Source organism: Dasypus novemcinctus, chromosome 7, assembly GCF_030445035.2.
Source record: "Dasypus novemcinctus isolate mDasNov1 chromosome 7, mDasNov1.1.hap2, whole genome shotgun sequence".
Classification (NCBI taxonomy): domain Eukaryota; kingdom Metazoa; phylum Chordata; class Mammalia; order Cingulata; family Dasypodidae; genus Dasypus; species Dasypus novemcinctus.
Genome location: NC_080679.1, coordinates 6,757,937 through 6,775,546, shown reverse-complemented (window position 1 = coordinate 6,775,546; position 17,610 = coordinate 6,757,937). Strand labels below are relative to the sequence as shown.

Below are 17,610 nucleotides of genomic sequence, written 5' to 3'. Positions count from 1 at the left end.
CATATTAAGCAAACATTTTCACATGAAGAGATCATTGAGTGTGCAAAAATAATCAGTGACAGCAGTCTTCATCTAGAACTTCCTAATAATCTTATCTTCGAGCTGTGTTTTATAAATTAAGTCCAATGGGACATGGAGCATGCAGGTGAAGAGGAGTCACTGCCACTGCACACAGTGCTCACAGTGCCCCATGAGTACAGAATTCCGGTGGGTCTCCAGTGTCTGGGAGTTCAGCCAGACTCAAAGTGAGTTCAAGGTAGGCAGGTAACGTCTACAGTTGACTAACAACTCTGAGAAACCACACCTTTTCCCTTTAGAACCTAAACTCATTTTGAGCTCACACAAAAGGCAATGATGTTTTCCCAAACCCAAACAACCTAGGAACCCTATGGTACCATTTCTTACCCGAGTTACTTCCCTGTATTCCTGACACGCTTGTGCTGAAAATGATGACGTAGAAGAAAAGGGAAAGATAGGGCCAGCAGTGGTGCCTTTCCTTTCAGCCCCTTCTTTATCATCACTAAATTCAAGGTAGATAGTGTTGGGAGAAAGAAGCACAATTAACAAGTTGAGTTAGTTTTGAGCAGCATCTCCGCAGTTCCAGTAAGAATGAAATACATACACTTATATGAGCAACAAAATACAAATTGTTTAATGTCAGTGGTTCCACGTTAAATTCTCTTCTATTTGCATTGAAAACTGACATTGTATAATATAAAGATGAGGGTAAAATTTATACTATTTTGAAATTGTAATTTTCTGTACTTAGTGTGACAACTCGTGATGCGTGAGAAACAAACATGCAAATAACTACACGCATAAAATCATTTTTGCCAACAAGTACTATGCAGAAAAGGAGGCCAGGGGACAGGAGCAAGTCACAGAGGGTCTGTTCGCCTCGTAAGCAATGGGAAGGACTTTGGATTTTAGGGTTTTGAAGAAAGCAAGAGGATCCGGTTTATGTTTTTGAAAAATCACTAGGTTGCTTTATAGACCGGAGAGAGGCAGGAGCGGAAGCTGGCCTATGTCAGAAGTCCAGGCTAGAGAAGATTTCGATTCTTGGATGTATTCTGAGGGCAGAACCAGCCAGGACTCGCTGGGGGCTTGGATGTGGGATGAAAGGCCCATGCTGCTCTTCATTGAGATGGGGAAGACTGCACACGAAGGAGATTTGGGGGGAAAGGAATAAAAAATTAGGTTTTGAACCTTTATGCCTGCGCTGCCTGCTAGGCCTTAAAGCGGAGACGTCGAGCAGGCAGTTGCGCTTCCAGCTATGGCCCTGACAAACATTCGTGAGACCTGCCGAGAGCAGGGCCTTGGGCGGAGGGCTGGGGCTGGGGCTGGGGCTGGGGCCCGGACCAAGGATGACACGGCCCTGCCGGGCTCGCGGTTTTCCGGCTACACATAAAGCTGCAAAGGAAATGCTTCCCTGTGCTTCCAGGGCAACTTTTGTTATGGCAAATTTAGTAGCGTTTTTGTTATACATATATTTTTTAGGTTCAGATTCTCTTCCTAGAGAGTCTTCATGCTGCAACTAAACTCCCTCCTTTCAAGTTGGGGCCGCGGATTGCGCGCGAGGCCAAGCAACTCCCCCAGAGCACTGAGAGGACGGGCCAGAGCGGCTGCAACTCTTCGCGGCTCGGGCGACGTCTGACGCAACTTCGGCGCGCCTGCTCCTCAGCGCTAGACGGCGACGGCGGACGTCATCGCGGGCGCGACGCCCTTAGGGACAGTCTGGGGTCTGGCTCTCGGGAAGGTGCAGCGGCTGGACCGGCGGGGAAGATGCCAGTGGCGGTAATGGCGGAAAGTGCCTTCAGTTTCAAAAAGTTGCTGGATCAGTGCGAGAATCAGGAGCTCGAGGTAGCAATTCCCGTCGGGCTATGGGAGGCCACGGGTCGCCTCTGGGTCCGGGGCGGCGGCGGTCTCCAGGGTAACGGGGCCTCGGGAGGACGCTGGAGGAGGAAGAGTGAAGGACGGGCTGCTGACCTCCCTGAGCACCTTTCCCGAGAGAAGTGCTTCGTCCCATTCCCCATCTCTTCCTCTCAAATCGCTTTTATTCTCGCCGCCTGTCAAGACAGGCCCGGCCCCTCACCTTCCCCGCAGGTGGCTTCTCTTGGTTGTAAGGCTAGTAAGCCGACATTTCCTCCTACCCCACGCTGCTTGCTTGACCCATCTTAAGAGAGAAACGATTAAATAAAAAGGGTTAACTTTGGTGTGGTTTACTTTGAATGTTTTCGGTTTGCTTCCAAATTAACTAAGTTAAGTGCACATTTGTCCTTCATCAAGTCCCAATTTATTGGTACACAGTTAAAACCTTTAAATTGCTTCTGTTGTCAGCTTTTATTTTATTTTATTTTTCGGTTTGTAATGTGGATCCATATGTGAGGCCAATAAGTGTTGCACCTTTGTATTCCAAGTATTTGTGATTTTCAAATTCTGAATTAGTGTTTCTCAATTAAGGTTTTGTTGACGTTGTTGTTTTAATTTACTTGTTTTCAGCTGTGAGCCCTAAAAACGAATGTGTCTTTGCCCCTAACACCCACCAATGTGCTTCTCATACTATTTTAGACTAGAGGGCTTTCTTTCCTTCTCTTTGTTCAGGGAGAGGAGAAACGAGGATTTTATTAAAGACAATTGTACAGACACACACACACACACACACAGACCAAGAAAGATGTGACTACAGCATCCTAACTCAGAAAGCCCTTCTTAGTCTCAAAATATTATCAAATAAGCCTGCTGTTTTGTTTTAAAGACAGAAAATGTACGTTGTATAGCCATTAAAGTTAATTTAAAAGATTTTCTTACGAATGTGCTTAAAAAGCATTTAAAAATTAGCATAAAAAAGATCACTAAAGGAGACAAATAATCAGAGGAACCACCTCACTAATAGAAGACATTTAATACTTGTTTTTTGGCTGAAATTAAAGTTGAATGGGAAGAAAAGTGTCTTTGTAATTCAGCTATGATGTTTTCCTATTCCTCACTTGTTTACTAAGCTATTCAATGTATTGATATAATGGGCAGAACCTTAATGCTTTAGGAATCTATTGAAAATATTCGTTTCTCATAGTAGTAAGATCCTTTAAGTAAGAATTTGAGAACTGGGAAAGGAGGTTTTTTTTAGATTTCTTATATGTATAAGGAAACTGAGGAAGACAAATCACAACTGATGACACATCTAAACTTAGCACTTAGGTTTTCAGCTTCTCTGAGCTGTTTTTACATGAATAATAGTTAAGTGCTGTAATGACTCTGCTTACTTATAATAGTAGTGTTAAGTACTATTCTTTAAAAGAATAAGCATAAATAAAAGTTTTTCTTTTTCATTTTTGGCCATGTAGGCTCCTGGAGGAATTGCCACACCCCCTGTGTATGGTCAGCTTTTAGCTCTATATTTGCTTCATAATGACATGTAAGTACATTTTACCTAAAGCTAAGAGCAGCAGTTTCCCCAGGGTTATACAGAAATCATTCTTGCATTGAAGTAGCGTCACTAAATCATAACCGCCTACACCTTTTCATATTGAATGGTAACTTAATCAGGATTAAACTGATTTTTTTTTTTAGATTTCTTTTAATGAGAGAACTTGTGGACTTACAAAACAATCATGCACAGTATGCAGAATTCCCATACACCACCCCTCCACCAACACCTTACATTTTTGTGGAACATTTGTTACAGATTATGAAAGAGCATCATCAGACTGTTACCACTAACTATGGTCAACAGCATACATTTAGTGTATTTTTCCATATCCCCCATTTTTTAAAAAATCTCTCCCCTCCCCCTCCATTGTCTGCTCTCTGTGTCCATTCTCTGTGTGTTCTTTGTCCGCTTGCATTCTTGTCAGTGGCACCAGGAATCTGTGTGTCTCTTTGTTGCATCATCTTGCTGCATCAGCTCTCTGTGTACAGTGCCGCTCCTGGGAAGGCTGTGCTTTTCTCGCGTGGGGCAGCACTCCTGGAGGGGTGCACTCCTTGTGTGTAGGGCTCCCCTTACATGGGGGATGCCCCTGCATGCATGGCACTCCTTGTGCACATCAGCATTGCACATGGGCCAGCTCACCACACAGGTCATGAGGCCCTGGGTTTGAACCCTGTACCTCCCATATGGTAGATGGATGCTCTATCAGTTGAGCCAAATCCGCTCCCCTCCCCCCATCATTAACTCCATATATTAATTGTGTATTTGTTGTAGTTCATGATAGAACACTTCCATATTTGTGCTAACTACTGCCCATTTTTCAGTACATGGTTCATTGTGTTATACAGTCCCATGCCTTGTACATTCAATCCAAAGTGTACACTCAGAGGCTCTCGCTTTCATCAGAGTTGTGTAGTCATTGCCTCAGTAAATATTTGAATATTTTCTTTAATCCAAAAGAAAAAATCCCATACCTGTGTTATTGAAACTTAGTGTTGATACAGTACGTTCTTCAACATTGATCAAGAATATTACAATATTGTTGTTAACCCTAGTCCCTAAGTTACATTAACTATATTTTTCCCATGCATCGCTATATTCTTACCTCCTCATAATAGTGACACACGTTTGTTTCAGTTCATAGAAGAACATTCTTGTGTTTGTACTATTAACTGCAATCCTCATCCACCTCCGAGTTCACTGATATTCAGTTCCTAGATTATTCTCTAGCTTGCTTTCTTTTGAAATTTACATCCCTAGACTACCCCTTTCAGCCAAAATCTCATTTATAAGCCATCTGTGTTACTTACACTCATTATAGTGTGTTACTATCAGTTCTGTCCTTTTCCACACCTTTACAGTCAAGCTAATTAAAAATTCTGCATATAATCATAAATACCCCTTCTTTTGATTATGTTTGTTTTATGTACACTTTTCAATTTGACAGTAAAATTCTGGCTATAGTCCTTTACTTCAGTTGACCTTTGTCTGTTTTTTGCTTTTGCTTTCTTATTTTTTAACTTCCTTATGACCTTTGTTGACTTCACATATAATCAGTAGTCCAAGAGAAACTGTAAGGAAAGATTGAGAAAGCTAAGAGGAATTTATTACAGAAGTATATGGGATTTCTCAAAAGTCTTTTGATTTTCAATTTTACCTAATGTTCATTGGAAAACAGAAACCACACCTGTGCAAAAGGGTAGGAGTCTTTTACAGTTTGATGACCTATAGATAATTACTGAATAACATTTGTGTTAAATTCTTCCCTTTTTCTTTTCATATCTTTTTTAAAACTAAGCTGGGATTTCTATTTCACATATTTTGTAGTCCTGGTACTTGGTCTGCCACACTGTCAGTTCATCACTCCTCTGGCACCTTAGGCTGTTTAGCTGTAGTCTTCAAAATGACCAGTAGTCAGGTCCACTCATTTTCCCAGTTGGCTTTGCTACTTCTGGGATCATTCTTCTGCCACTCTGATCCTCTTAATGTCACTAAGTGACATCTCTCTTTAACCCTGGGCCCGTATGTAATCAGACTTGACCACTTTGCTGAGTAAGTGATCTGTTTCATGTTTGGTAATGCTGTCATACTGTGTTGGTTGTTCAAGTTTCCATACCTTTAAAATTTAAAACTCTTGTCTTAAAGGTTTGGAGGCCCTGTATGCACCAGTAGGAGGGGTTAAAACAAGGAGAAAAGTATTGTATATCATACCTTTTGTCAGGGAAGGGCTGGAGCCATGGAAGTTCATAAACTTGGTTATTTTTATGCCTGAGTAAATGATTTGGGAAGATCTGTTTTAGTCTTTGTGCTTTTAGTATACTGTTGCCATAATTTAGGTCCTGGATCATTAATAAAAGTTCACAAGATGTTAAATTTTGATAAAAGTCTTTCATGTCTTTTTATTTGTAAAAACATTTTTACTTCCCCGTGGACAAATGCATATGAAACTAAATTCCACTCTGTGATATAGAGAGTTTTAAGCATACTTTTGTGTGTTTATATTAGAACCTAGAAAATTGAAACATTTATTCATGTGATTCTCTTTGTAACTGATTATTCTTTTTGGGGGGGGTTATAAATTAGGAATAATGCAAGATATCTTTGGAAAAGAATACCACCTGCTATAAAATCTGTAAGTACTCCTTCACTGTATTTGTTTGCGTAAATGGAGTTCATGACCTCATGAAATGGCCATCTCCTCAAGTTTCTGTTTTCTTTCCCATGTGGTTTATAGAAATAGTCACTAACTAGCATTAAACTTTAAGACTAGGTCTTCAGGTTCCTTTAATCAAACATTTTAATTTCCCTCAGATGGTACCAAACTCTGCTCAGCTTCTGTGATCAGACCTCTTGAGATACTTCTTGTAAGAGTAACTCTGCCAGTTATTTCAAGAACTGAGCCAGCCTTTCTTTGTAAACTAAATTTTGCTATTTTCTATAATGGTTCTTATTTTGAAATTGGTATTGTTTACAAGCATTTTCTAAAATTGATGAAGTGACCATACCATCATCCAAGATTATGTTTGCTAATTTGGATCATAGATTTCTTAATTTAAATGGGACGTTAGATTAAATAACCTCTTAAAAGTTTCTTCCAAAGTGGATTGAAGCAAATTTTAAATTTCAAGTGATTTTCTTTGTCTAGTCTGAGTGTGAAGTGAATTTCTGAAGCATTCTCACAGGAATTTGCCTAAGCTCTTTTGTTTGTTGTTGATATTCAGCAGGAGGTCAAATTAGTATTTTTACTCTGCCTTCCCTAGGCATTCTGTTAAGTAAGATTGAACTATTCATCAAGCAATACTGTTGAGTAAAGAACTGTAAATTATATGTAGAGTCTCAGTGATATCAGTGAGACAGACTCAGTGTATGACAGCCTAGATATATGGTATGTGTTATTAGCCATTTTGCTGTTACTTTTCTCAAACAACCCATGGGTGAGGGTGTGAAGTAGAAATAAAACATTTTTAAAAAACAAATTATGTTGAAGAAAATTAATTCCCAGGCTTTATTCTGAAATAATTTTGGACTTCTTATATCTTAATCTGCTGTTGTAATTTTTAAAAATATTCAAAAGTGCAAATAAATTTTATATTACTATACACCATGTTTAAAAACCTTTTAATTAGTGATTGGGCTGAAAGAGTGATCTACCTATTAAAAGGAATGTTGAATTACCTTTTCAATGATAGAACTAACGAGTTTTATAACATTTCTGGGGTTATGTTTTAAAATACGGTTGCTGGTAAATCTGTAGAATGAATACCCTCAAAGGAATGATATTCATTGCAGGCCAATTCTGAACTTGGGGGAATTTGGTCAGTAGGACAGAGAATCTGGCAGAGAGATTTCCCTGGGATCTACACGACCATCAACGCCCACCAGTGGTCCGAGACGGTTCAGCCAATCATGGAAGCACTAAGAGGTAGTGTTCCTTGTGGTAAGAAGTACTTTAGCTGGGACTCATTCCCCAAGGAAGTCAGTCAGTGGTGTGTTTAAGAAGAAGCCAGTGGTTAGGGCGTCCGCCTACCAAATGGGAGGTCCACGGTTCAAACCCTGAGCCTCCTTGACCCGTGTGGAGCTAGCCCATGCACAGTGCTGATGCGCACAAGAAGTGCCGTGCCACACAGGGGTGTCCCCCGTGTAGGGGAGCCCCACACGCAAGGAGTGCACCCGTAAGGAGAGCCGCCCAGCGCGAAAGAAAGTGCAGCCTGCCCAGGAATGGCGCCGCCCACACTTCCTGTGCTGCTGAGGACAACAGAAGTGGACAAAGAAACAAGACGCAGCAAAAAGACACAGAGAACAGACAACCGGGGGAGGGGAGGGGAATTAAATAAATAAATAAATCTTAAAAAAAAAAAAAGGAATAGATATAGATATGTCCTACTAGGTGATCAGGCATTTTGGGGAATTCTTTTTTAGATTTGGTATAACTATGTTCCTTTGATTCAAGTTGCTTAAGAGTATGTCATACCCAGTTAAAGGGCCTCACTGTTATTTAATTTAATTCTCGATTGAGCTTGCTCTTGTCAGTAGCAGTTGGTTTGGCTACTAAAATGGAATCTTGTAATACTCTTAACAGGATATTGGTTGGTTAAGATTTGAAAGGAAGAACTGTGCTTTGGACTTTGCAGCCCTCAGCCTTTAATAGATGATGTTTCTAGCTTCTGGATTTTAGATCTAATCAACTCAATATGTAGATGCTTAGGTATTTCTTAAATTGCTTTGAAAGTTAAAAAGCCTGATACAACATAGTACTGATCCCACAATAGAAGTCTCTCCTTTTTCTCTTCACTCCCAACGTTTGTTTCCAGTCTTCCTGGTTCACTGTTTATCCATCTTCTCTAAATTCAGGTAGTGATCTCTCTTCTCTTGTTCTGTCCTTATCTCTCTTTGTTATGTGATTTCTGTGGTTACTTCCTCCCTGTCCTGTAGGCCTTGCTGCTTTGGGAGAGGCAGTGAGCAGGTCACTTGCTGAGTGACTGGTAGTAAGTAGGAATTGAATATAAGACATAGGACATAGGAGGAAGTGGAAACATTGGCTCAATGACAGCTGGCTTAGTAGGAAATGGAAGCATCTGACTACAGGGACTTTGTCAGGAATGGGAGGCAAAGCCTAATATGAGGACACACCCCACTCTGGCTGTGGTGATCCCATAGCAGGCACATGCTCTGAACATATCTTGATTGGAGGCCTGTACTGGGCTCTTGAGGGTTACAAACATAAAAGACATCCCTTCCTGTCAGTAATTTGGGATTTATTAGTAAGTGAGATAATGGGAAATGGGGAGATCACTGCTGCCATAGGTGGTAAAAGCTTACTTGTTAAATAAGTGTGTAAACACACATGCAGGGATTGCAGTCAATTGCAGTGCTGTAGGAAGTTTTTAAACAGACCTAGGAAGGGTGGGTCAGAGAGCAGACAGTAGGGGCTTTCAGGCCAGGGACAGTGTGAGCCAGAAGCATAGAGAGGAGACAGGGCGAACTAGTGTTTGGGTGAGTTTGGAGCAGAAGATGTCAGGGAATTGGTGTGGCTGTTAGGCAGTGTCTCCAGAACGGTGAGGGGATTTTCAGTATGTCACTGCAGCTGTTTCATGCATGTATACTTGCTCATTAAATGTAGAATGTAAAAGTTCCTGAGCAATTGAGAACCAGGCAGAAGAGCCATTTGTTAGTAAACAAGCACTGATGGAAAGATAGGCTCGCTTGGTTCAACTTCCTATCCATTTATTCTGTGTCATTCTTGCAGTTATTTCATGTGGATAGGTAAGACTGGGGGGCAGAATCTCAAATGTTATTTCTGGGTAAGAGTTTTTGTTGCAGCCCTTTCCTGTTGAGAATTAGTCATCCAGGACTTGAATGAAAGCAAGAGTGCAGACTTGAGATACAGGAAGAGTGGTCTTTTTAGGGGTTTGTTCTACAGTTCCAGGTGTGATCCTGTATTAGGTGTGATCCTGAGAAAGGACAACTAATTTTGCAAATAGATGTTTTCTGCTTCCATTCATTCCAGAGTTTGTAAATGAATATGTGAACAGATACATTGAAATATATTTGTTTTTCCATTTCGGTTTTATCTCCATAAAAAATTAGGCTTACAAGGGAGTGGATATGGCTCAAGCCATTGAGCACCTGCTTCCCACATGGGAGGTCCAGGGTTCAGTTCCCAGTGCCTCCTAAAAACAAAAAAACAAACAAAAAAAAACAAACAACAAGCAAACAAATGAAGAGAAACACCAACTTGGGAGCTGATGTACTTCAGTGGTTGTGTGCTGGCTTCCCACTGGTGAGGTCCCAGGTTCAATCCCGGAACCCCATCCCCCTAAAAAAAATCAGGCTTACACATTATCTGTTGTGATTGACATGAGTTCAAGTTCTAAGTTCCTCAAAGAAATAAAAGCTTTACATCCCAAATACATAAATATATTTAAATGCAGCTTTCTTAGAGCTTGGGTCTTATGTATATTTTTTTCCCATCTTTGTAATTTCCACTATCACTGGAGAGAGATTTTTGGTCTAAAACAAAAATGTAAGATATGTGTTCATTTATCCTTGCTAGCATCTCTTACATGCCAGCATGTAGATTTGTATCTGTAAGCACAGAAATCTTTGTGTTGATCTGGTCATGCTTATAAAAATTGGTCAGGTAAAATAGTGTAATTTAATTACATATTTTAAAATATCTACTGCTTTGGTTCACTGTCTGCCAACCCTCCACTCCCCCACTAGATGCAACAAGGAGACGAGCCTTCACCCTGGTTTCTCAAGCATATACCTCCATAATCGCAGACGACTTTGCAGCCTTTGTCGGGCTTCCTGTAGAAGAGGCTGTGAAAGGTATTTTTGGCTTACTTTTTTTACTCACAAGGAAGATGAAAACTAAAATTGTTTATTATATACATAGGTCCATGATCCCTTCCCTGAAACTGTAGCAGCCAGGTATGTTTTGGGAATTCACGTTTTTGTCTGTTTTTTAGAAAGTTTACTTGGTACGTACATCACACAACATCCCCAGCAGCGTCTTGGGCAGCAAGCGCCCTGTTATCAAGCCCGTCCTTAGTCCTCAGCAAAATGTGCCGAGGTTCACGGACAAGATTAGTAGGAGACTTAAAGTGTTGCAATCTGGTTCACATCAGGTTTTGCCACCAAATGAGTTTAAAAGAAAAAAACAAAAACTTTTGGTTTGTAGAGGTTTGTGGATACTTTGCACTTTTGCACATTTATGAACTTGAGGTTTGTCTGTATCTCTGAGCTGTACCCTCATTGTAAGTGATTATTCTAGCTCTTAATGCAGTCTCTTTAATGTATTAGGTACACATCTCTTCCCATGGTTCCCATTGCCTGTCCCTTGGATATTTTTCTGTTTTTATCTCTTAAGACCCTTAGCCAGGAGTCTGTATTTTTTTAAATGGTGCTGAGTTCTCCAAGTTGATGCTCAGGAAAGAAAAATCAGAACTGCTATTGACTAATAGTGGGAGGGCAGAGGAGATGGTAAGAAGAATGAGTGATTGGAAGAAAAGGCAGGACAGAATAAAGCATTTCATCATGGTCACACATCTAAACCCTAGATTAGAGTAGAATTCTTACAAGTGGTGGAAAATGCAAGAAAATAAAGGGTTCACATTATTTGCTTTTAAATAGTATGCCAAGCAGGTAACTTTATATTCAAAATTCTAAGCTTGAACTTTGTAACTTCTTTACGTTATTTCTTTTCTTCTGAAAATCAAATATGTAATTTTTAAGAGAATAAATCGTAATTCATTTCAGTGCTCACAGAAGTCTTCATTTTACCCTTGCTAGTTAAATGTAGTTTCATCCCACATCCCTTTCAGCCCATCCCCCCCTTCTTACCATGTACCCTAGGTGCTTGTTTCCCCCCCCCTTCTATACATTTCCTGCACATCTCCAAATGTGCTTTTAGCGGTTTCATTTCTCAGGAAATACCTGCACTCATCCCTTACCTTGCTATATTGCCGTGGAATATTGCAGACACCTTTATTAGAGCACATGTCTCATTGTTTCACAAGGATTAACATTTTTGATACTCCCAACTAAAATTTGAGTTTCATCATGTACCACATCTTATTCTTAAATTTCCAGGGTTTAGCACAATTCTAGACACTGGACAAAATAAAGTCCTTATCGTAAATCGCACTCTTACTTATTGAAGCATTTATTTTGGCCCTTTTCTTAAAATTGATTCATAATTTATTGTCTAATATATCATGTACTTCAGAGCCCATACTTGTAACTGACACACCGGGTTTGAACCCTGGTTTCTCCATACCTTAGCGCCTCTATAGTCCATGCATTGTGATCAAGGCCAAATCACTTGAATTCCCTAATTTTCCACATCTGCTAAGTGATGGTCCCATTTCCTACTTCATAGAGCTGTGACAGTTACATCAAGTGGGCCGTATAAAAGCACCTGGCTCAGTTACCTGCCAAGTAAACAGTGTATATCTTTACATCATCATCTGTTATTACTGATACAATCATTAATTATTATTAAAAGTTACCATATAAATTCCCTATATCTGTTTTTAATAATACTGATTAGGTTAATACTCTATTATATACTTCGTAGAAAACTAATCATCTCTTAGAGATTTTGCCAGCCTGAGAGTAAAATCAGACTTTAAGTTTAGGTAAGAATGCTAAGAATGCTACTACCATTTTGTAGTTAGTAAAAACACAGGTTAAATATAAAATGTCAGGTCTCCCATAAAAGTAATGCTGTTGGTAGATTGTGCATCTTGTTAAGTGAACTGTTTTATTTTGTTTTTTAATGACTTCATTTGTGTGTTTAAATATACATTTTTAGGTATTTTAGAACAAGGATGGCAAGCTGACTCCACCACGAGAATGGTTATGCCCAAAAAGCCGGGTAGGTGGCGCTGTTTATCCAGCTGTGCAGCATTAAAGGCTGAGGGCTGTTTGAATTTTTCAGGCATTGAATTTGAATAATTTGATAAAAAATTGAATTTATACTAATAACAGACATAGCTCGTGTTTATATATAGGATAATAGACTCTTAAGATTAAAAAGGATCTTAAAAGTCACCTACTTTCACCTTAATTTTTTAAAATGTATTTCCTGTATAAAATATCTATGTTTTAACAACCTAATTTTTACTAAATATTAATCTCCCACTCTTTTATTTCAGTAAGTTTTTTTTTCACTTAAGTATATTATTCAAACATGAATACATAAATAATGAACACATAAACAGTAATTGTGTAGTAAAAGTTGTGAACTTACAAAATAAACATGTGTATCATCATACAGGGTCCCGTCCATCACCCCACCACCAACACCTTGCATTGTTGTAAAACATTTGCTACAAACTGAAAGAGCATCATCAAAATATTGCAACTAACTATAGCTCATATCTTGTATTTGGTGTATTTTCCCCCCACCTACCCATTTATTAACACCCTGTATTAGTATTGCATATTTTTTATAGTTCAGGAAAGAACATTCTCATATTCTATTAACCATAGTCCATCTTCCACCGCAGGAGTCACTGTGTTAGACACTCCCATGCTTTGTGCTGTCCGTTCAAAGTGTACACTCAGTGGCTCTCATTTTCCTCACAGGGTTTTGTGCTGTCATCACCTCAGTCAATTTTAGGATGTTACTCCAAAGGGAGAAGTCCTGGAGCTATTTTTGATTGTACTTATTCAATTGTTGCCCTTTTAAACTAACTCTTTTAAATATTCAAGTGTTCCCTTTCTTTCCTTGTCATGTAGACTCTTCTAAACAAAAATCTTCATTAACTTTAGCTTTCACAAATTTCTCTCGCCTTCTTCCTAAGGTCTTAAACCACATGACCTGTGTTCATTGTCCCACTCTGAGTTCCGCTGCCTCTCAGTCTCGCTGGGTTTCAGGTAGAGCGAGTTCCTCATTGTCCAATGAACCAGGCTTGTTCCTGCTCGCTTGGGGGTGCTCCCTCTGCTTGTCAGGAGTGCCCTCTTCTAGCTCTCTAGAGCCAGGCCTGAGGCCCACTCCTGTAAACCTTTTTGAGTCCATTTCAACCCTGTTAGTGTTGCCCTTCACCTACTCTGAATTCTAATTCTTTTAGACACTGTTGAACACACAGTAAAGTATTAAACAAATCTCAATGTGCTCATTCCTGTGAAGGGGAAAAAAGTTGTAAGACATGGTCCTAACTAATGTTAGTGGTAAGAGAAGACTGACATGATAAAGAGAGCACAGTTGTTATCTCTGTTTGAGCAGTAAAATGGCCATAAATGCATATTGCTTAAAAAATGATGTATTATATGTGAAAGTTCTTTGCAACAAATGACTAAATTTTGTTTATTTAGTTGCAGGAGCCCTGGATGTTTCTTTTAATAGGTTTATTCCTTTATTAGGTATGTATTTCCATGTACTCATTTTAAATTGTTTTTTATTTCTTTTTTTTTTTAAATTTCTCTTTTATAATGCATATCTAGCTTTCTCAGCTTTAACCTTGAACAAGTTTTATAGTATTGTGTTCAATTATGTGTAATACATTTGGTTACAAGAGTGAAACTTAAGGTTCCCATCTATAGCTCATGTTAAAGCTGTAGCACCCTTTGGCCCAGCTACAAATCTGCTTTCATTATTATGTAGTAGGGCTCTGAAATAACTTCTCAGCACACCTTTTTATTCAGGCTGACAAGTGGTAACTTAAATGCTAGAATGTAAGCTCCTTGAGGGTGAGGATCTTGGGAATTTTTTGTAACTTTACCATTTTAACACTCTCCTAGAGCAATGCCTGGAGAATTATTTGTTAAATTGAATTGGCAGTGATATGGGCAGGACCTTTCCAAGGAGAATTAGCTGCCTCATAAGGGAGACTTGGCTTGTTAAAGTGCTCTTAATCTTCATTTGGAATACTTCAGTAACCACCAGGCAAAGCTTTGCTCCCTGTTTGGGAAACCCATACTATAAGAGTTGGGACTGGATTTGTTTTTCAGAAATTTGCAGAGTTCATGAGAGGCATGTCTAAAATTTTCACGGCAAATCTAAAAGTTTCCTTATTGGAGCCAAAGCTTTGTTGTACTCAGATATAGCTTGTACATAATGTTTCTCTCTTAACCTTTCAGAGCCTGCCCCAGTCCCACCAATCCCTAATGAACAGCAGTTAGCCAGATTGACCGATTATGTGGCTTTCCTCGAAAACTGATTTGTCATTCAGAGTTCAAGATCCACCTTCCAAATCCTGTATACCGACAAAGAGAGAAATGTAAAATTTTTATTTTCAATTTATTGAGTGGATTAAGTACCTCGGCATTCCTTATGGAGTATGTGATAAAATACATATATAATATAGAGTATATTATATATATTTTGTCCTTAAACGTTGTGCTGAATAGAAGTTGAAACAGTTCACATTTTGTGATACTCATCAGTTTGGATGGAGCCTATCAGTATTACATGGCGAGGTTACTTTTCCTAGTGACTCATAAACCTAGCTCTCCTGTTTACCATGGAGCAGTGGTTATCAGCTGTTTTCCCTGCTCTCCCTGCCCGCCATAGAGAACACACTCCTATCGGTACCGTTGGTTGATAGTCATGTGATTCATTTGGGGTTTGAGGAGGGCTCTTCCCAGAAGGCAATATCATACTTGCTGGGGAGTCAGACTCACCCTCTTTGGAGAATACACTCTCTTTTTCTTCCCATCTCCTGAAACTTACCAATGTAGAATACTAAAATACAGCTGAAGAACAAAAGACCATTTCCTTTAAAAACCAGTTTGTTAACTTTAGACATTTTCTGATGCTGTGCATGCATCCATTGCTGGCAGTGGAGGGCTTGCCATGAAAATGCAACTTATTTAAGACGTTCTTGGAGAATGTTAAATTATAATATCTCTTTTCAGAAGAAAGGAAAAATATGGAATGCATGATATTGGAAGAGCCGCTATTAAAATAAGTGATACACTTGGTACAACTCTCACTGCAGTCTGTTGGTTGGTTGTATTTATCCCTCAGTTCAAGTTCTGCCTTTTAGAGAAACACTGAACAACCAGTCTTTCATTCTGTGTGTGTGACAGCCCTCTGAACGTTTGGACTTGTTTATTTTATCTTCAGGTTAAAATACCCCCTTTTCATTCTGTGTTTGTTCAGTAACTAACTGAATTCTTCAACTCTTTCATCTGTGGTAGTCTGTAAGAATTTCATTGTCCTAGTCTTTTTTCTGTGGGCAAGTTCTAATTTGTCATTATCTCTGAAAATATTAATATTTCAATTAAATAGAAATGACCTATATAGTCGTAATTACATGATGTGTGTTTTTGCTCATTTTGAATGTGTTGTATCAGCTGACATGACTCAAAATTGCTTTATGAAGAGGTCTTAGGTTTTTATTTGGACAAGCAAAACATCCTTCCTTGGTCCTTTTGTAACAACTCTAATTCTAATACATGACAGTACTTTGTGTCTGAAAAGCTATTATCTTCTCACCCCTATTTCTTCTTCTCATAATAAAAATTGTTCACCTGTTCCTCGTATATCTAAAGTTTAAGTCCCTGCTATTTTTTATGTTTACTGTTTCAGTTTCAGAAATATACACTTCTAAAGAGCTACTGGCAATAATCAAACTCCTGCTGTCACACCACAGTTAAAATCAGCAATGCTAATGATGCTAACACTGAGCGTGTTCCACCGTTAAGTAGAATCTTATTAAAGAAAGAACTTTCCTTAATTTAAATATATATATATATATGAAAATACCTTTTAAATTGTAATTTTACTTAACCCTGAAAGGTAAATCATGTTAGTAAACTCACTTTTACGGAAGGCAAAGGATCCATAGCTAGAAAGTGATGATGCCATTTTTGAACTCCTAGGTATTAAGTAAAAATTGTACCCAAGGCCTATTTGTAATAACAAACTGGAATTAATACTAGTGTTCATAAGTAATGGAATGGTCGAACAAACACAAATATACAGTGTAGTACTACATAGCTATAAAAGGAATGAAGATCTCTATATTCTAATACAGAGTGGTTTCCCCCACTGTAAGTGAAAATGTGGAAAGTACAAGAGGTTTATATTGTTATTCTGAGGGTAAGAAAATGGATATGTGAATACCTGCATATTTGCTTAAATTTCAAATAGAAACAGTTGAAAGATAAGCCAAAAATTAAAAATGGTTCTCAAAAGGAGAGGAGAATGAACTACATAGAGGGGGAAAATTATTTCAAGTGCCTCAAAACGGTATTTTGATTCTACATTTTCAGGATATATACTAAGGATAAATCATAGACTACTGAGTGACGCTTCATTATTTCAAAAAATCAATATTGATGTCATTATTAAAGGCATACTGTAGGATAAATCAAATTAGTGATTATTTAATGTTGTTAGAAGCCAGTAATCTTAAGTTTGATTTGAAAACCTCATGGTATGAATTTTTTTCTTTGTTAATAGTAAACATCAATATCTATATCCACTGAAAAGGCCTAGAAGCAACGACAGATGAGTAATGACACCACCACTCGTGCTCAGACTGGTCTCTAAAATTCCATTTTCAGCTAGAAAGAACAAGAACTTATTTGCAAAACATCTAATATGAGGTCTGGGGCAGGGAATGTCCAAGTTGAACCTGAGACATCTTGTACCAGAAAGAAAGAATACTCTCAAAAATTAATAGGTTCTTAAAAGGTTATTGAAGCCACTTGAAGAGGCTCCCACTGGCCAAAGATGACGCAATTTGAGCATGAAAATTATGGAGTCTCGGTTCATAATTATACTGAAATAACCACCATTGTACAGGAAAGGTAGTTTTCAAAGGAAGCATAGTTCAGGATGCAGGGTAATCAAACAGCTGATGGAAAATTCTTTATGGAAAAATTCCATTTAATAAATGAAGATGGAATTATAAAATCAGTACTTTAGCTCCTAATAAAATAAGATACTTAAGAAATAAGTAACAATGGCTGCTGGCACTGCTGGCTGAGAGGTTGTAAGACTGAGCATAAAATATACCCAACACCCCCACTAGCATATCTTACTACCTGGCTCTTGCCTGAGACAACTACCCATGTGCAAGTGTAGCCTGGCAACACCTCACTTCAGCTCCACTGAGTGTCTCTATGTTTTTGCTTTTGGGCTTTTCCTGACACTTCCAGGAGGGATGCTGGCACAAACTTGGAAATGTGAGGGAGTTAACCCCTGGGGCAAGCCTTGACCCATC

At 38.8% G+C, this 17,610-nt stretch overlaps 1 protein-coding gene across 1 annotated transcript; it reads left to right on the top strand.

Annotated features, from left to right (window-relative positions):
• Positions 1-1,679: 1,679 nt before the first annotated feature.
• On the top strand, positions 1,680-15,930 carry COPS8 (COP9 signalosome subunit 8). Its single transcript, XM_004460751.5, has 8 exons — positions 1,680-1,860; positions 3,345-3,415; positions 6,011-6,059; positions 7,217-7,349; positions 10,151-10,258; positions 12,246-12,308; positions 13,751-13,798; positions 14,516-15,930. Exons 1-8 carry the CDS (start codon positions 1,783-1,785, stop codon positions 14,593-14,595), a joined length of 630 nt encoding a protein of 209 aa, XP_004460808.1. The 5' UTR covers positions 1,680-1,782; the 3' UTR covers positions 14,596-15,930.
• Positions 15,931-17,610: the final 1,680 nt, after the last annotated feature.